General features: G+C 57.9%; 1 protein-coding gene across 1 annotated transcript in view; it reads right to left on the bottom strand.

Moving 5' to 3' along the window:
- PPARGC1B (PPARG coactivator 1 beta) overlaps positions 1-20,115 on the bottom strand; it is a 114,802-nt gene that overhangs the window by 5,893 nt on the left and 88,794 nt on the right. The window contains exons 6-13 of the mRNA XM_075542712.1: positions 15,240-15,455; positions 10,950-11,066; positions 8,238-9,387; positions 7,215-7,251; positions 6,697-6,761; positions 5,421-6,195; positions 2,410-2,485; positions 506-627 (exon numbers count right to left, since the gene is read on the bottom strand). Coding sequence (XP_075398827.1) covers positions 506-627; positions 2,410-2,485; positions 5,421-6,195; positions 6,697-6,761; positions 7,215-7,251; positions 8,238-9,387; positions 10,950-11,066; positions 15,240-15,455 — 2,558 coding nt within the window. The remainder of the gene's footprint in view (positions 1-505; positions 628-2,409; positions 2,486-5,420; positions 6,196-6,696; positions 6,762-7,214; positions 7,252-8,237; positions 9,388-10,949; positions 11,067-15,239; positions 15,456-20,115) is intronic.

The raw sequence follows: 20,115 nt of genomic DNA, 5'->3' as shown, positions 1-20,115 counted from the left end.
ATTTGGGAAGAGGGGTTTTTTTTGTTAGGTTACTGAGGTCCTATTTAGTATAAGGTGGGTCCTAAACCTCATCGCCTACAAGCTATCAGGAGCAGCACACACGGAGACAAGCACAGATGGGGGGCAGCAAAAGGCAAATGAGGGTCGTTGAGAAACGGAAGAAAGCGCTGCCAGGGAGGAAGGCAGACTCGTCCTGCACGCCTGGGCCCCGTACTCAGACATGGAGCCTCCCGTCTGGAGGACATGGACGCCGTGCTCCGAGGGCCCCGCCTGTGGCAGTGTTGTCACGGCCGCTCTAGGGAGCTAGCACCTTCCCTGCAGACTCAGAACGCGCTGCTGCTGCTGCTCAGGTTGTGTCATCATCATGACAGGTCCCCCCATGCCAGCCTGGGGATGTAGTCAAATCTACCCCACCGATGTTCCTGGGCATCTTCTGGGATCAAGCCCCGTCTCCGCCCCCCTTACACCCCCCCCCCAGCCCCACAGAAGACGTAACTGGACTCACCGCTTGCTTCTCGTCAGCACCTGGCACTCCACGATCTCCCCAAACACCTCGAAGCGCCGTCTCAGCTCGCGGGAGCTCATGTCGCTGGACAGATTTCGAACATACACCACGCGGCCTTCGCCCTGCTCGGGGAAGGGGGAAATGGAGGGGCCCAGTCATTGCTGGGAATCCTGGGGTCCCCCTTGGTGGTGTGCTCCCATGGTGTCCTCATCCCCAGCCATGCCATTGGGCTGAGCAAGTGACCCCAGGGAGGGCTGGCGCCAGAGAAGGGGCAGTGGTGACGGCCTAACAGAAGCCCTACCCTGCTGGAGGAGGGGCCTGCGGAGAGGTGCCAAAGGAAGGCAAGCGCTTCTGGGTGGGACTTGGCGGGTGACAGGCAGACAGTGGGCGGCGGAAGGAGAGGACTCATGTCCCCCCATGTGATCGACGCTGATGCTGAGTGGGACACGAAGTGGAAGCTGGTTGTCTGCAGGAGCCAGGTTACTGGAAAAAAGGCCGTGGCCTGGGGCACCCAGACTCCCACCACATGTGGTTTTGCCAGGGTCGCAGGGTAGACACTTGGCGCTGCGCCCCGATCCTAGAGCAGCCTGGCTGAGGGAGGAGCCCCGCTGAGACCGCCCCTCCTTGACTTGGCGCAGCGAAAGCAGCTGCGGCTGGAAGAGTTACCCCTGCCGCCAGAGAAGCTCCTGCGTTCCACTCGAAGCCTATGCTCCCATGCCAAAGCCGGCAGTTGAGTGGAGACGGCTCTGGGGGGACCAGGTTGCACCCACTGACTGTCCAGCCATTCCACCTTGTGCCACAGACGGCAAGGAGGGAAGCACCGACCCGGGGTCCCCAAGCACGGTTCTCCTGTCCACAGCAGCCTGCCCGTGCAGCCCACGCCACAGGATGTCCGGGACGCCGCTCCATCGAGCTGCCTACCTGGCAGAGCTTGAATTCACGCAGCTCCCTTCTGCTTCTGCCCCAAGCACTCTGCCCAAGGAGCGGCACCTTTCCTGAGCCCTACACACACCCGCCTCAGCCACCCAAGTAGCGCGTCTGTCCCAACAGCCCGAACACCCAGTCTAAACAGGACGACGTCCTCCACGCTGGCATCAACTTCAAAGCGCATATCCCACCCGGGAGTCATGATTTATACCCTCCCCATCTAGTGTCTCTCTCTCTCTTCTGCCCCAACCACGGGCATGGAGACCAGACGGTGACAACTGCTGATGGCCCCCAAAAGCGGCTCTCAGCACAGACCATGGTTCTGAGTGTTACATGCCTGCACAGACAGGTGTGGCTCACCTCCTATATATCCCAAGAGCCTTCAGTGTTAGGTTGGAGTCTGTCTCTTTGGACTTCCACCCCCCCCCCCACGCCCCCCAGGGCCTGGGAAGGGCAGTGGCGGCTCCCTGGTGCAGGGCCAGCCTTTGTGCCCCAGAGGCTCAGCAGGCAAGCCCTCAAGGCCAGGGCCTGTGGACTGTGCTGGCCAAGTGGGAGGAAAAGGGTAGGGGCCCCCCAGGGAGCCGAAGACCCACTCCCTTGAGTACAGATGAGTAAACCGAGGCTCAGGAAGGTGGGAGGTTTCCCAAGGCCAGAGCAAAGTAAGGTGGTAGCTGGTTGTAGCTGGCAGGCCCGGCGTTGCTCCCCTGCACCGCGTAGCATGTACCTCTGCCCCGGCAAGGACCCTGCCTGGGTCCAGGCTCCTCTCCCGTCCCGTGTCACCCTTTGCTGTCACCTCCTGGCGATGCTTTTCAAAGGAGAGAACCAGCTGCGGCCCCCAGCTCTCCTTCCCCAGAGGCTGAAGGAGAGGGGTTCACCAGGTGGCTTCCAAAGGGCTTCGGGCCCAAGAAGCCCCCCGCACCTTCTGGCTCCCTGCTTGCCCCAAGTCTGTCTGGGCTCCAGGGCCCCAGGTCACTTACAATGGCCTTTTCCCGCCGCTTCCTGGCCTGCCGGACGCCTGGCGTTCCGTCTGCACACGACCCTCTGCTCTCACGTCTGTCAGTGAACAAGCAAAGCAGAAGCACTCACTCTCCAAGAAGACCACAGGTCAGAGCAGCGGGGAGACGCTGCTGCTGCTGCTGCTGCACCAGAACCAGGGCTCACTCGGAAGTGATGTGAAAGCTCCCTCCTGCCAATGCCCAGCTCCCCCCCCCACAAAGATAGTGACAACAGGGTGAGGGGAGCCACACTCCCTGTGCTGCCCCACCCCTGCCAGCTTCCTGCTGCACCCCCACGCCTGTGCTGCTAATTACTATGTTCTATGCCAGGAAGGATGGGGGAGGGGGGGCGGGTGTCCTGTGGGCTGGCTACCTGTTGACCTGTTAATCAGAAGGCCACTGGTTCGAACCCACCAGCTGCTCTGCAGAAGACAGACGAGGCCACTGCTCCTGGAATGGTGCATAGCTTTGGGGGCAGCAGTCTGATTGGGTCCTAGACTTGGAATGGACTCATGGCATGGGTTTGGTTTTAAGTCCGGAGAGGTAGAAAGAGCCCCATCACCTTGTGGTTTTTCTGTTGCCCTTGCTTTCCCAGACGAGGAACCCAGGGCTCGGCTTCAATAGAGGATTTGATAGACATCGGGGAAGCCAAAGGTGGAAGCAAGTCTCCTTGTTCTAGGCTCACTCCCTCTGCTGGTTGGCCCTGGGCTGAGGTCAGCCCTCTGCCTGCCCATCACAACTCTTGAACTCAGCTGAGTGACTGAGCGGACCAACCCTGGAGCCGGAGGGGCCCCTGGTTCACCGACTTGGGCTGGAAGGGTGATGGGGGTGGGGTGGGGCAGCCCTGCTCTCGGCTCTGCCAGCTTCTGCCTGGGTCCTCTTGAGAGCCCAGCCCAGGATAGGAACGGGGGTGCTAGTCACATAATCTTGTGTCAACTAGACGGTAGTATGAGCGAAGGGGTGGAGTCTAGCCTGTCAATCAGATCATAGCCAATAAAGCCTGTGGGCATGGTCTTCTCATGAGGATTCTGGGAATTTCCTGTGCCTTGATTCTCCCATCAGAAGGGGCAGGGCACTCTCTCTGCTAAACATTCCTGTTGACAAGCCACATGGCCGCCAGAGACCTGGATATGGGGTCCACTGTCATTGGATCCACAGATTTTCCACTCACTGGCCTGTGATCTTCCTGCGCTTGGCATCATTGCATGTGGTGCATGGGCTAATATTGGGGTTATGGCTAATATCATACTTATGGGCTTGATCTGGACTGGGCTGGGATGCTTTATTGATGCACAATTACTTCTTGATATAAAGTTCTCTCACACACATGAGAGTCTCTGCATTTATTTCTCTGGTCAACCCAGACTCACACCAGGGGCTCTGAGCCAGCAGCCTGGGTTTGAGTGCTGGCTCTCCCACTGCCCGCTGGTAACCTGGGTCCTGTTACTTAAACTCTTTCGGCTTCAGTTTTTCTTAAAAAAAAAAAAAAAGGCTCATTGCTTGTACCTGTCACCAGGGCCATTGGTGAGAATTCAGTCAGAAAGCTCACGTCTGTGCTTGGCATGGGCACGGCTCTTACATGTTTACAATGTCTTTCTACTTGACTGTTCTGAGTCTCCGCTTCCCGGTGGATGAAGCAGGGGACATGAAGCAGGTGAGCCCCCCAGGCGCATCCATTCTGCTCAGGCAGGGTCACCTTACAATCACATCCTCCCCATGTATCATACAATGGGGGGTGGGGGGGAGTGGTTTTTCCACCTGCAGAGCTTACAGCCAATAGAAGACGTCATGTGCTTGTGTTCTTAAACTAGCTCAGAGCATTTCCTGTTGCTCTGTATTTGGTGCCTGGAGCAGAGGCCGAGAACATGGGAGTGGAGAAAGCTGCTGACTAGGGTGACCAGGTACCCGAGGGTGACCAGGTACCAAGCTCTGCCAGACGACTGAGCAGGACCCAACCAGACCAACCAACTTCCTCAGTGGGCAGAAACAGCCTGCCCGAGCCTGGCCCAGACTAGTATCGCACACGAGAAAAGGGAGAGAAACAGAGCGGGCTGCGAGGGAATGCTCCCTTTGGGTAGCAGTCAGCTCAGAGCTTCTGAACCTGAGTTTCTAGAGCCTCTCCCACCCGCTGAACTCACTCCCCAGGCAGTATACACAAACACTTCAATGGCTTTAATGGGAGAGAGTCCTTTGCTTTAGGAAAATGTTTGAAACGTTAGGAGCTGCAGGCATAGCTATAAAAATACAATGCCACCTTTGTCTAAGAAAGGACATCTTTATGTGCCCTGGATTCTGATCTCAGAATATGGTACCCTGGGGACATCATCATTTGGGAACTTGTTAGGAATGCAAATTCTGGGGCCCACCTGAGAAGCTATCAGTCACCCCAACAGTGGAAGTTCCACACAGGGGCTTCACACTGCACTGCTCTCCACCCAAGAGCACCATCTAGTGGCCATTCAGGAGAACCTCCCCTACCTAGGATCCCCTGGAAAGAGCCAATCCCATCCAACGTGCCCTGCGGCTCTGCGGCTCCCTCTCCAGTCTTGTTCAAGGCCTAAGGATGGGACGAGCATCTTTCTTGGCCGAGGGTGGGCTTTGGGTGTGGAACACGGCTGCACTGAGCAATGTTTTAAATCCACGCACCCCAAGACCCCCAACCTAGATTAGAGCCTGGCCAACCCTCCTTTCCCATAGAAATGTCAGGAGAGTGTTTGAACTGCTTGGGAATGGGTGCTGACCCAAACCCCAGCTGCTGTGTATACTCTGGGCACACACACACACAAGCAGAGAGGAGGGGACCGGTGGGGGAGCTCATTCAGACCAAGGCCTAAATGCCTGCAGTCAAGTAAGCTCTCTGGGAGGCCTGGGGACCACCAGCCACACCAGGCATGGCTGGCCTCCAGGACTTGCCTACTGCACCCTCAGGAGACCGTGCTCTCCCCTCCCAAGGCATCATGGGCACCAGAGCCCCCAAGAGCACCCCCCTGTACCTGAAGTTCCTCCGGGTGGCTGGTGACCGGGATCGGCAGGAGGATGAGCCGGAGCTGGAGCGGCTGCGGGAACAGAGCTGCCGACTGGCCTTGCTGGGTGGGCTCTGGTAGGGGCAGTGGTCAGAGCGAGGGGGGCTGGCCCCTGAGTCCTCCTCGTCATCATCCTCCTCCTCCTCCTCCTCCGGGAGCAGGCTGCTCTCGCCACTGCTGCTGCCGCTGTCCTCAAAGACCGTGTCATACTCGGGGCTCTTGCAGGAGGCCAGCTCTTTGTCCTCCAGGGCACTTTCCAGGAGCCCGAAGTGCTTGGTGAGGCTGGCTCGGATCTCGCGGTCTCTCAGCAGCGCGCTGTCCTTGGCGGGGACGCTGGCATCACCGCTCTTGCTGTCCTCCCTGACGCGGGCCGGCCCTGGCTGGGGCCAGGCCTCCAGGCGCACCGCAGAGGGCTCCCAGGACCTCAGCACCTTCCTCTGCAGGGCGCCCTCGGGCTTGAGCACCTGGCAGTAGTCGTGGTCTCCAAAGGAGCAGGAGAAGGGGCGCTTCTGGCCCGCCTGGGAGGCCGGCGGGGCAGCAGCGTGCCGCAGGTGGGACAGGAGCTCACTCCGCTCAGGTTGCTTCTTTGGCAGCTTGTGGGCAGCCCCCGTGGCCACCCCAAGCTGGAGGCCCTCAGGGCAGGGGAGGCTAGGGGCCGAGGTCTTGCCCGGACCATGCTTGATGTCGGCCTTGAAGGGGTCCTCCTCCGTGGGCTTGTACGGGGGTGTGGTTGGCGGGGTGAGTCCTACCCAAGCAGGGGGAGAAACATGCGAGTGAGGCGGGGAGCAGTCTTAGTGTCCATTGGACACTGGGCCTCAGATTGGGAGTGTGTGGAGAAGCAGCCCCTGTGCCACCGCTCCTCACTCAAGACGAGGGCAGGCAGCACCAGCTGATCACCAGAGTGCTGGCTGAGCATGGACGTGGCGTGGAGCTCAGTGCTCGCCACAAGGCCTTGCCTGCCACCACCAGTCCTTAGGAGCTGGTTGGCATGCGACAGGAAATCTACCTGCTAGCCCTTCGGTGGCCTGCTTCGGTCCCTGGCACCTCAACCCAACCCAAGAGATCTCCTTTCATTCCACTGCCACTCATTTCGTGAGCCCTACCAACTGTGCCCCTAAACGCCACCAGAGCAGACACCCCAGGTAACCCCCCCACACACATGAGCTTCACTACCAGTGTCCCTAAAGCCTCAGCACCTGAGTGTCTCCTCCATCGCACCCAGTGACCGATGTGGGGCCCATCTCACCTGCCGTGCCGCAGAGCTCCACGGTCAGGGTCTGCTCGAAGGTCTTCTTGTCAAAAGGAGGGTGACTGGGTGGGGGGAGGACAGACAAGGCAGAAGTCAGTCAGCAGCAGACTCCTGGCACCCCGGCCACACAAGGGGTTGGGGGGAGACTAGGATGGACCCACATCAGTGGGTCTGAGGAGAAAGTGGAGGGGCCCCATCCTGGTTATAAGAGGGGTACAGCCCCGGTTTGCTGCAGGAGGGGTGGGGGTTGGGGGAAAGGAATCAGCCCAGAGTCACAGGGCTTCATCAACGCTGTCCACTGCCCCCCACCCCCAAAGGAGAGATCACTTCAAGGTCCCAAATAAGATCGCCTGTAAATCGCCTGAGGCCTTAACTCCTCCTCTTGCCGCTGGGCTTGTAGGGACTGAGGGAGCCCAGCTTCTGAGGGGATCAAGGCAGAGCCTGGTCCTCCCTGCCCCCCCCCCCCAACAAGGCAGTCTCAGGGAAGGCTCCACCAAGACTTTCTAAAGATCTACCTTTGTGACAAGGCCAGCATGAGGCACCTGGGAGAATCTGAAAAGAAGACAAAACAGAAGACAAAATTTGCCAACACAGCTCCACTATCACAAGCCTCTCCTGTGGAGGGGTTATCCCCCCCTCCCCCTCCAGCCGCCTCTCAGGTCCAGATGAATGCAAATGCCCTGCAATTGGGAGGGAAGAGGGACCATTTAAAGCCCCATCTCCCAGGGCTCTCCCAGCACAGGGGCTGCTCTGAGCCCCTGTAGTTTGTGAGAGGGCAGTGTGGGTGTGAGGGTAACCCCTGCTGGCCAGCCATGTGGTCCAATGGGAGGGGTTCTGGGTCTGAATCCTACCCCCAGACCCAGGACTATTTCTCTGGGCTGATCCCCAAATATCTCCATCCTCAAGTTTTTGCATCTTAAAGCAAGGTTAGTAAGAGGGCTTATCACATAGGCTGACTGGGGAACAAATGGCCTTCGGTGGGATCTGGGGGGGTCCCTGAAGGAGCTACCGATCTTGGACACTGCCTTAGACCAGTCCCTAGCACAGTCAGCACAGTCAGGGCACAACAACCATTGCTACCATCACCCCCAGCACTAGCCTTAGGGTTGGGAGCTATCAAAACACGAACCTAAAACATCATGGTGAAGTTAGAGTGATAGACCCACGCCTCCTGTCGCGTCACCCAGAGAGCGGTCATGAAAGCACTGATAGCAACGTGCAGTGATCGTCCCTTCTGTGCATGCTTTAAGGCCACCTGTGGCCCTCACGAAACTATGAGCCACAGGCGGGCCGGCAGGCAGGGTTCACTAAGACAGTGGGTGGCAAACTCGGAGACAGAAACGGACTGGCATCTCCGGAAGGTGGACTCCAACTCTCCCAGCCAGGGAGGAGACAGGATGTGCCCAACATCACACAACACCTGGGGGGTGGGGGTATGGCGGTGCGAGCCGGGAACACAGGACTCCTGGCTCTGGTCCAGTAGGGTATGCGACACTCCATCCCTGCCCCCTCTCTGGCTGGCCACCAACTCTGACTACCTCTGGAAGGGAGCCGCGGGCAGCTGGGGTCCTCATCCGTGTCTCCACAGCCGCTCTCGCAGGGGCTCTCCAGAGCCGGGATCTGGGCTACCCCAAGGAGCTGCTGGCCGTGGGCACTGTCCTCATCGGTGGGGCTGCCCAGCACCCCCTCTGTGGCATAAGCCTCGGGGGCCAGGCACGATGAGGGCAGGGTTCCCTGGGGCTCTGCAGAGGCCAGGGGCTCATCAGTGAAGGTCAGCCAGGGGCCCAGCTCGGGGTTCAGCCTCCTCGAACGCCGCACAGGGCACACAGAGTTCTCCAGCTTCTGGCCCAGCTTGGTCCATGGTGAGCCTCGGCCCTGCCTTTTCCTGCCCCACTCCTCCTCCTCTTCTTCTTCCTCCTTTTCTTCTTCTTCTTCCTCCTCCTCCTCCTCCTCTTCGCCCTCCTCTTCCTCTTGCAGCCTGGCAGGCCGGCGGGTAGCCCCTTTCACATCCAGCCGCAGCGGACGCAGGCTCGCCCTGGGCCCCGTGCTCTTGGGTGAAGCCGTGATCCTCACCTCCTCCACTGGCGCTGGGTGGCCAGGGGAGGCCTGGCTGTCCTTTGGGGCCCGGGGCCTTGGCCGGGGTGTGAGGGAGGCGTAGACGGGCGTAGACAGGCGGTAGGGCTTGCTGACATCACAGAGGACATCCTGAGCGAGAAGCTCTCTCAGGATGGAGAACTCTGCCCAGGGTGCTTTGGAAGGGTGCTGGGGGCGAGGCCGGGCTCTGGCCTGTTTGGAGGGGCTGCTGCAGGGCTGGGGGATGGGCTCCGAGACCGGCAGGGGCAGCTTCCTCTGGGGGAGGCAGTAGGTATGCATGTAGTGGATCAGCTGCACCATGGCCTGCATGTCCTCCTTGGAAACCTGGGCGCTGGGGCCTGCCCTGCCCGACGCTGGGGAGTCCCGTGGGGAGGCTGGGGTGGGCTGGGGGCTTGGGCAGTCCTCATCCAGCTCCCCATCCTCCCTGACAGGCAGCTGGGGACTCAGAGGGGCTGGTGGCTGCGGGCCCCTCTCTGGGGAGCAGGCTTTGGCCTGGGGGCAGGACAGCACCGAGGTGAGGTGCTTATGAAGCTCTGTACAGCTCCGGCTCTGAGGCTGCATCAGGGAGGTCTTCTTCGCCTGGGTGCCATCCATCTAGAGGGAAAGAGGCTAGAGTCAGAAGGGGGCCCATGCGGCCCCACCCTTCTGCAATAGTTCCCCCCTGGCTATCCCACAGCACCTTCCCTCACCAGGCCCCCAGCCTCCGTCTCACGGCCTGGCACTGGTAGGCACTTGGTCAATAGGGAATGAAGGGGACCAGCCGCCCTAACAGGTCTGTTGGCCAGGCATCTGGTCCTTGAAGACCCTTCCAGATTCACTGTGGAGACCCTGATTGCTCCCCACCCCACCCTACTAGCACTATACCCCTCTGTAACAGAGTCGGAAAGTAGATTAGTGGGTGCCTGGGCTTGGCGTGGGAACAGCAATTATGTGGGAAGGGAGGGGTCACAAAGGACCTTTGTGGGGGTGATGACAGTGTTATAAAGCAGGAACGGGTTGGGGGATGCATCCCTGCAAGTTGAAGATCACTGCATCACCCCAATCTGTTTTAGAACACGTCACCACTTAGAACAAGGAGCCTCAGTCTCCACTAGTTAGTGTCCATTGGGAAAAACAGGTGGATTTTAGGATATGTCAGTGGCACCTCCATAAGGCTGTCAAAAAAGAAAGAAAAAAAAAAAACAGACTGCCAATCTGCTAGCCAGCCCATTCCCTGACTTTCCTGAGCCGACAGGGGAGACGGGATGCCCCCTGGACAGCTCCTCTAGGCCTTTGCCCCGGCGAGTCCACCTCCCCAGGAGCCCACTGGTCTCCTTAGGGCAACGAGCTGGCCTCACAGTGGGCTTGGCCACCGCTACCTCTCCGGGGTGGAAGGAGCCTGTGTTTCAGAGGGTCAGCTAGGATCGGTTGGGCATAGCTCCTCCTGGGTCCAGGCAAAAGAGGGGTCCCTACACTGAGGGACCTGGGTGCTAACACCCTGCCTCCACACTCTGGCCTTGCCCCTGAGAGCGTGGAATCGTAGCCGCCATCTCCTGAAGGGACCGCTGGGGCGGGTTCAGTGTCAGGGACTACGATGGCCCCCGATTATGCTCACCGAGGCGGAGGCAGTAAAAGGGACTTGCTTTGACCCTGGGTGCTCACTGCCTCCTGGCGATCTCAACTCCACTCAGTGGCCCCCACAGCCCACCTCCATCTGGACTCTGCCCCTCCCTGCCAGGCCAGCACCGGCCTCCTCTTTGCCCCTCTCACCTGTCACGCACCCACCACCCTTGGCCAGGACTACTCTACATTCCTACAGCTGAACGCACAGCCTCGCTCTCAGCGGGCAGGTGGGTCACCCCCACCAGGAACCCTCCCTGGTCACCCCTCCCCGAGGCAGCTAATCCTCTTTGAAATGTCTTATCTTTCTGTTTGGGTCTGGAACCCCACTAGAATATAACCCAGAGGGCAGCCACATCACTGTCCTTGCTCAACGGACACAGAACACGTGCCTCCACCCCAAGACGCAGACATCTGTGAGAAAGTCCAGGCTGGCTGGGTTTGAAGTGGGGATACCCCTTTGATCAGCTTTGGGGAGTGCTGCTCTGGGGCAAGGAGGGGAGACGTCCTCTCACTGGAGACGTCCCAGGCTGGCATGGGGGCAGGGAAAGAAGTACCTTGACACAAAGCCGCTGGCTTTTAGACCTGGGACCTGCCTGCCTCCAGGCGGCCCCGTCCTTCTGGAGGTCAGAGCTTGGCGTCGGGGAGGATGTGGCGAGGAGCAGTTTCTGCAGCTGAAGGAGAAGCCAAGAGGAGAGGTGACGCTCAGCCTGAGCCACAGCTTGAGCACCGCTACCCAGACTCGGGGAGTGCGCTGAGCGACCTGAGACAATGCTCCCAACATGACAAGGACAGAAAGCGGAGCATGCAACAAGCCCCGGCACAAGTACTTGAATTAACAAGTAGGGCCTGGGTCATGTCTGTGCATTGGACTGGTTAAAATGTCTCATCTGTCCTTTATGGGGCTGCTGTGCACATGCTGTGTGACAGTGTGGCATCCTGTGAAAGCTGGGTGAGGCAGAAACCTGCCAGAGACGGAAAAACACATACTTTTCCACGTGCAGAGAACACTACCTCCATGGTGGGCCCACGCCCCATAACAGAAGGGAATGGGCGAGACCCGGAAAACCAAGGAAGCCCCATGGAGCTCTGGCACTCTCCCAGGTTGCACTGGGCTCACACCTGTGACGTCTGGGAGGCCAGGGCCACTCGGTTCTTTGATGTGGGATTCTAGCTGATTTCCCTTTGGTTTCTTCATATTGCCTTAGAAGTGGATGACTTATGTTTAACAAGTCAATAACACCCTACTGCAAATATGTACTGAAGGGTGGATGAAGACAGCAAGTCTCCCTCCCTCCCCTGGCCTGCCCTTCCCACCCCCACCCCCCAAGCAACCACTGTGACCCACTTCCTGTGGCCTGACCATGAGGAGCACTTTGAGGACACAGGACACACCTGTGCATGTCACCTCTCCCCCACCCAGTTATTTTTACACAGTCAAGAGCAGAAAAGTCAGAGTTTGTCTGACTTTTCACACTGACTTATCGCCACTATGAAGACTATTATTAGAAACGACTGAGCCTCTAATAGAAAAGGAACTTGACCTGGTTTCAAAAAACCCCACAAAGTTATTTGTCTATCTCAGCGGTTCTCAACCTGTGGGTCAGGACCCCTTTTGGGGCTGAATGACCCTTTCACAGGAGTCCCCGGTTCATCACAGTAGCAAAATTAGTTATGAAGCAACAAAAAATAATTTTATGGCTGGGGGGGGGGTCACCACAACACGAGAAACTGTATTAAATGGTCGTGGCACGAGGAAGGTTGAGAACCACTGCTCTAGCTAGACATTTTGATTCGAAAGTGGGGAAACTGAGACCCTGACAGGAGGGGCTTGTACACACACACACACACACACACACACACGGCATGCCGGGGCTCAGGCCCCTATGCCTCTAGTGCACAGGCCTACCCACGCCTAGGGAGCACGCTGAGCGTGCCTGGAAGTCCCACCAGGACTCCTGCTACAGGCAATGGGGAAGCACGAGGTCTTTACGGTGGCACCACTGTCCCCCTGGAGCACGCACCAGCCCAAATCGCCTAGCCAGAAGCACCTGTGGCCCAGGAACCAGAGAAAAGGCCACTCTACATACACAGACCAGAGTAGCTCGCACCACACATGCCCCAGGTGTCAGGGACTCGATGTTGGGCAGACTAGGCGGCCTGGATCTGACCCCTGCTCACCCTGAACAAATATGCTCCCTCCCTCTGGACCGTGTTTCTGCATCAGGAGGGGCAATGGAACGGAATGAGCAGATCGGATCGCTCTTTAAGGAAGCCCTGTTAAGGATGCATTAAAAGCTGCTGACGTCAGAAAAATGCAGAGGCCCATGGGTTGAGGTGAAGAATTGAGGGACTAGGATTATGTCTCCAAGCCCTTTCTAGAAGTCTACATGATGAGGCCGCCTAGCACGGTGCTTGAAACACAAATGCTCAATAAGTCTGCATAGGGTGGTGAGTTTTGCGTTGGGCTGCTCACTATAAGGTCAATTGCTCAAAACCACCAGCCCTCCTCGGGAGGAAGATGAGGCTGTCTACTCCCATGAAGAGTTTCAGCCTCAGAAACCACAGGACAGTTCTGTCTTGTCCCACATGGTTGCCATGAGTCAGAAGGGACTCTAGGGCCATGAGCGTTGAGTCTACAGCTCGGAGAGAAATAACCATCCATGAGCAGGGGCTGCTCTGTGCTCCCCCAAGTTAGCAGCCTCTCCAGGCCCCCCCCCCCCCCCCCCCGTGTGCAGAGACCAATTAGTCTTACAGACCAGGAAACAGCTAAGTTCCAGGCTTAAGGAAACTAGGACCGCTAATTGGTGGGGTTGGGTCAAGCTATGTAACAAGAGTCTGAGAGGAAGCAGGAGATACATAAGCAGATGCTTAATCAATGTTTGTTTGATACTGCTTTTGGAAAGCTGAGGGCAGTGGGGGACAAGAAAAAGCATTCTGAATCAGGAAATCAGAGTGCCTAGGTTCTAGTCCAGGCTGATAGGAGCCCTGGTGGCATATTAGGTTATGCACAAGGTCAGCAGTTCAAACCCACCAGCCACTCCTTGGGAGAAGACAAGGCTTTCTGGTCCCATCCAGATTTACAGCCTCAGATACACACAGAGGCAGGTGGACCCCGTCCTACAGGGTCACCTTGAGTTGGAATGGGCAGGATGGCGGTGAGTTTGGGTTTGCAGTCCAGGCTGGTGGTGCTGTGGGGCTAGCTTTGGGCTGCTAACCATAAGGTCAGCTATTCAAACCCACCAGCTGCTCCAAGGGAGAAAGACGAGCTATCTGCTCCCACGACTTACAATGCCTCGGACCCGACACAAGGTTGCTGTGCGCGACAATCAACTCGACGGCAGTGGGCAGTCTGGACTGGGCGGCCATCGGGGAGCCCCTCCCCACCCGGGGCCTCGGTTTCCCCAGACTTGGCTTTGATAGTCACTAAGGGCCTCTCCAGGTCAAACTTGACCTAAGAAGCCTGCCAGCTCCAAGCAGGCCGGTGTTTCTAGCTAAGCCCTGCTAGCCTCATAGTGAAGAAGGTCAAGAGCCAATAACCACCCCCCACCCCAACCCTGCTATCTCGCTGTGGGGTGCAGGATCACTGCTCTTACCAACTTTGGGGGAATAGACCCTTTCTTGAGACATATCGGAGCTGTAACCTCTCCCCAGAAAACCCTGTTTCCATGCACACAGCTGCCCTTACCACGTGCACACACGCACACACACAGACTTAACTGGGTGAGCAGTGCTCTTTGGAGGGCACCCCAGAGGCAGCTACCTAAACGGAAAGTCCCTGAGAGAGAAACCAGGTCCACATGAGACTGCGGCACCACTCTACACCGGGGGAGTGGAAAGAACACAGAAAAGCATCAGGGGGGACTAGTCAAATGAATTAGGAGACATCCTTTAAAGGGACAGCCCCGTGGCACTGCCAGGTAAGCTTCATATTGTTATCTGCAAGGTCGCCAGTTCAAAACCACCAGCCACTCCTCAGGAGAAAGATGAGGCTATAACCTCTCATTAAGACTCACAGCCTTAAAAAAAAAGATTCACAGCCTTGGATAGCTTATAGGAGTCAAAATCGACTTGGTGGCACTGGCTTCAGTTCTTTCGAGGAACCAGTGCACAGCCCAACCAAAAAAGCTTTTTTTTTTTACTATTTAGGCTCACCTGGAAGACTGTCCTAGACAGAGGCAGTGAACCCGAACCAGGTACAGGATATACGCGTGCGCGCGCGCACACACACACACACACACACACACAAATATATCATGTAGGCTCCCATTTTTTTTAAGTGTCACAGGAAGGTCACAACTGATCAGTAACAATGCGACCTCTTGCCTAAAGTCCCCAACTCACTGCCATCAAGTCACAGCGACCCTAATGGCCAGAACAGAACTGCCCCTAACTCTCTATGGGAATCGAAAACAGATTCTTTCTCCCTCGGAGCCACTGGTGGCTTCAAACTGCTGACCTTGTGGTTAGCAGCCCAGTGAGTAACCACCAGGCCACCAGGGAAGGAACAACAGTTGGGAGGTCGGGGGGGCAGGGCAGCGAGGTTTTGCTTTTACAGTTTACATTCCCTTCTTGATTTCTGCTGCGTGGTTGTCTTCGGGGCACACGGTTGCCCAGGAAAGCACTGGGGGCTGCAGCCTGCAGGTGAAATCCCTCCACGGTTGGGTCGGCAGTGTTACAGGTGGAAAGGAGAAACCAGGTGGGGTGGCCTCCGTTGCCTGCCCAAACCCTGCAGAGAGTCAGGCTGCCTGCTCACGCAGAGCCCCCTATGGAGCCCACCACCCCTGCAGCCAGACACAAAACCCCAGGTTTCTACCGTGACACAGCAGCCGGACACGGGTTCTTACCAGCGAGAGCTCATCCACCTCGGGGTCTGGGTCTGGCGACGTCTCCAGGGGAGGGCTGGGGGGCGCGGACGAGGGGGCAGGGGAGGCGGAGGTGTAGGAGAGAGAGTCATCGCTGTGGAGCTCAGGGAAGGCGGCCAGGCCCACGTCATCCTCAGGGATGTCCTCCAGCGTCTTGGTGAGCTCTGCCAGGAGGGCCTCATTCTCACCATCGATGATCTGCGGGAGGAAGAGGGGTGGGGTGGTGGGCACCATGCATGCAGCAGACGCAGGTGGAAACCGTCAGCGGCGGCGATGGCACAGCCGTCACCTTCCTGGTGCCTACCCCAACTCCACAGTCCTGGGAGAACAGTGGCCCAGTAACTGTGTTCTCGGAGAATGTTGATGAGCAGGTAGCAGGTGATAATGGACAGGGCCTCACATGTCCTGGAAGCTCGGTGTCGGCTGCGTGCCTCCTCGGGTGGTGTCCTCTCACCGGGGGCTGTCCTCCTAAGTGACGCCTGCCCCTCCACCAAGGACAGTGGCTCCACACCCCACCTCCCTCCGCCAGTCCCTGGACACCGCCATCTCCCCACCCTCCTGCAGGCCAGGCTCAGCCCTCTGATGCTGCCATCCTCACTGCTGCTAGGACCGCCCCACGAGCCCTTCCACAGCGCTTCGGGGCGGGGTGGAGGTCAGCAGCGCCCGCAGGCCCGGGGCCTCCTGGCAGCTTGGGCTCTGGAGACTGAGGCTAAATTCCAGCTCAGGTATTGACCCACTCTAAGTCCTGGGACAAGGTACTGAGCTGTCTCCTCTGTCGAATGGGGTGATGGGAGGACCTACCCCTCACACCTCACAAGGTCACACAGCTCCCCTTGAGTTGTCTCTGACTCACAAGTGAGCTAATGCAAACCCAATGCCATCATGCCCATTCTGAATCAGGGTGACTCTCTAGGCCAGGGCAGAACTGCCCCTGTGGGTTTCCAAGACTGGAAATCCTTACAGGAGTAGAAAGCCTCTGCTTTCTCCCATGGAGTCCTTGGTGGTTTCGAACTGCTGACCTTGTGGTTGACACCCCAACCACAAACAACCCACTATGCCACCAGGGCTCTATGGGTGAATATAAGGGGCTTCCAAAGGTCCCTGGGCATAGCCCATTACCGCTTTAAAAACAACACGCAACGTGTCCTGAGTTTGCGATCCATCCCTGCTCCCCTGCTCTGGCTCCCTCCAGTGCAGCCTGCATGCTGCAAAGCTAGAGCCCCGTATCTGTGCACTCCGTCCCCCCACGGGTCTCTGCAGCGCCCTGCGGCCTATGGACGGTACCTGGGCAGGCAGACGATGAGCACTGGTTCCCACGACTGCTGAGTAGGAGCCCTTGGGCGGGGCTGATGGGGAAGGAAGCTAACCGCGAGGGTGGAGGATGGAGCCTCCCCTGAAGCAGCTGGGAGAAAGGCCTGGCAACGCGTCTACAGAGACCAGCCGCTGAAGACGCTGTGGGACACAGCTCCAGGCTGATGCATGCACACACACAGGCCGTGGGGAGGCAGGGCGACCCCACTGCAGGGTCATGACGTTAGTGGCGCTCACTCACCTATGGTGGCTGTGCAGGGGGAAGATGAGGCTGCCGTCTCCCAGAGAGATTTAAAGTCTCGACAACCCAAGGATCAGTTCTCCCCTGTCCTATGAGGGGTGTGCGTGTGCGTGTTGGGGGGTGTGGGGTGGAGGGAGGCCACTGTGAATCAGAATGGTCTGGTTGGCGGTGGGTTTGGGGAAGCTCCTATGCCCACAATGGCTCCTGCTGTGATGATGGTGACGGCAGGTAACCCTTTCCTTCCCCCTCCGCCCTCCACAACACCCACATGTGGAGTGGCTCCTCTGCGCCTGGCCGGGCCTGACAGGAGCTCACAGTGGCGCAGAGGATGGAGCGTCGTCTGAGAGCAGAGGGTTCTGTAATCGAGTGTGGCGGATCTTCTTAGTGTGCTTGCATGATTAAACTGTAGGACAGGTGAAGCACGTGTCCATCAAACCATCTACAAGGAGCCGGAAGCGCCGGGCTCGTTGCACAGAGGGGAGCCGGGAAGCCGACAAAAGGGAGCTGTCGTGGAGAAGAAGAATGTGACAGAGATGTGCAGGCTATTTAAGGTCATCGAGCAGGCCTCTCTGAGCAACCGATACTTAAACTTAAGCCGGAAAGATGAGAAGGCACCAGCCAGGCAAAGGGCTGAGGAAAGAGGATTCCAAGCTCTGTGTGTGTGTGCGTGTGTGTGAGGGGGGTGGGGCGCCTAGTACGAAGGCCTGGGTCGAGAGTTGGAGAGGGGAGAGGTACAGGATCAGAAAGAAGGCTTTATAAATACTACCTCAGCTGGGAGCTCACCACAAGCCCTGGGAGGGAGGCGCTAGTCTACCCTCCATTTTGCCCTGGAGGACAGTGGGTTCCTGAAGGCTCAGCAATAAGTCCAAGGTAACTGTGTAAGTGAAGGCAGGCTCACAGCTTGCACCAAGCGGACTGTGCACAAACAAGGCTCTGCCTTCTCGGAGGGGCTCAGATCTGTAATCAGGGTCTGGGTGTACATCCTGTGTGCTCCCCCAAGCCCCCCGCCCCCCAGGGGCCTTGGAGCCCAGAAGCAAAGGCCTCTAGGTACTGGCCAGCCAGCTCCTTTCATGCCTGCAGCTCCAGGACGTGCTGGCAGAAGCATTTTGTGTCACATGATGCCTCCCTGGTGCTCTTCCCAGCCCGGGCCAGGCTGCTGATCTGTTCTTCAGGAAGTTCATCTGAAAGACGCATCTCGTGACTGCCGTTTGGCTGCATGGAATCTGTTCCAGGCCTGGCAGCCAGCATGGAGGCAAGCACTTTGCAGGGCGGACTCGGGGAGAGAAGAACAAACGTGTCTACCAATCAAGGAAGGGTCAGGAGCGGGCCTTCCTCAGGCTCTGGGGTAAGCAGCACAAGGCCTCACTGATCTGATTTGAGAATCCAAGGATGCTCAGTGGCTGCCTCAACCTTCAGGCCAGACGCCCAACCCCGTGTCCCCAGAAATCATCTCCGGCCCTTGATTTGGCCAGCTTCCCTCCCAGCTAATGCCACAGGTCCATGGCCCCCTCCAGTGCCTAGTTCAGGGCCAGGGGCATGGGAGACACCTACACAGGTTCGTGAAATGAAAGAATGACATGAGCCCAACAGTGGCCTCTGGGCAGCGGACAGACTGAGCAGAATGTCTCAAAGACCAGCCAGGGGCCCAGAGAGATGAACTGTCACAACTATGAGAGCTGGACGGGCCCTCGGGGATCACTTGCAGTCACCAGGGATGCCACACACAGGCCAAGTGTGCAGCCGCTTCGCACTCCCTCGCCCATGGCAGGCATTGCTAATCAATTGTGGCACCCACTCCTCCAGAGCCACCATCTTTCTTGTCCTGACACAAGGCTCCAGGCAACAACTACCGATCCATTGCAGTAGACACCCGTCTCCTTTCACACACTAGGAGGAAGGAAGCTCCGTGGGAAGAGGAGACGCACCAAGGTCAGCCAGCAGGCCAGAGGGGGCGTCCAGAACCAGAACCCAGACGTACAGACCAACACTTCCCGAGAACTCACACCAAGGGCCCATTGAACTGGGTAAAAATGAAAATAACTCCAGGCCTTACCACCGCCCCCTCCACTGCACCCTGGGGCCCCCTGCCCTGGGTGACTCCAACCTTCCTGCCCACGGCCGTCCTGAGTTCCCTACAGTAACACTGCGCAGGCCCTCTCCTCTTCCCCAGTCCACAGCACAACGGCTCTGCCCGGAAATGCAGTGCAAATTAATGGAGAGTTAATCAGCTGAGGAAGGGATATTAATAGACTCAGCTCCACCCCCAACCTTCCCGGGCTGATGGCAAGCTGGAGGACAGGAGCCTTCCAGTAACCTGAGGGGAAATGCCTGCCGTGGAGGCCCAGAGTGGCTGGGGGGAAGGTCAGAGCAGAGGTCAGGCTCTCCCTCCTGCAAAAGTACTCAGATCCAGGGCTTTCACCGGGCCGGGAAGCCCACGAAGTGGGGTCTTCTGTACATTTTCAGTACTTATTGGGTCACTTCAAGGCTGTAGGCCCACAGCTAACTTCCATCTGAAAGAATTTGGGGACACCACCCCTGCCTGACACGCACATGCGCGTGTACACACACACACACGTATGCGCGCACGCCCTAATAGAGTCCATGCCTCTCCCACAGTGGGGAAACAGAGACCCAACCAAAGACTTGCCCAAAGCCAGACGGCCCATTGTGGCCGACCAATCAAATGCTTGCTGGCTCCCCAAACACTTCCTGCATGTCTGCTGTGTTTCAGGAAGTGGAGGTCCCGGGGGCACGCGGAGAAACTGGAGGCCACGTCCTTGTCCGCGCAGGGTCGTCAATCCTCGTCTCCGTGGCTGGCTCACTGCCCTCCCACTGTGTTTCCATAGCAACGTGCCATTACCGGGACAGCGTGGCTGTGATGTGTCAGCACAGCCCCACGAGTCCCACGGGGTGAATGAGGATGAGGAGACTGTCCGAGCTGGTGGCCGAGGGAGGGCCTGCGACCCCTAAATCCCAACCCAAGGATTTCAGAATGGGTCCTGCCTGACCCCTGGCAGGAAAGGAAATATTACTATCAGTCCCTTCATTCAACAAGTGGAATTAAATCCGTACCATGTGCTGGGGCCCCAGAGATGAATAAAGAACATGCCTTTTGGTCCTCAAGGATCTAGTCCACAGTCTGAATGACGGACAGACACACACACAGCTCTAGGTAGCAACGCAAACAAACATGGTGGGAACCCACGAGAGGAAGCACCTGACCACCTGCCTCAGGACGGTGAGACACAGGAGCGGGGCCACCAAGGCTTGATTCCCATGACAAATGTTTATGAAGTGCCAGGCATT

Source organism: Tenrec ecaudatus, chromosome 2 (genome assembly GCF_050624435.1).
Source record: "Tenrec ecaudatus isolate mTenEca1 chromosome 2, mTenEca1.hap1, whole genome shotgun sequence".
NCBI lineage: Eukaryota > Metazoa > Chordata > Mammalia > Afrosoricida > Tenrecidae > Tenrec > Tenrec ecaudatus.
The sequence above is the reverse complement of the archived record's forward strand: the minus strand, read 5'-3'. Positions and strand labels throughout refer to the sequence as shown.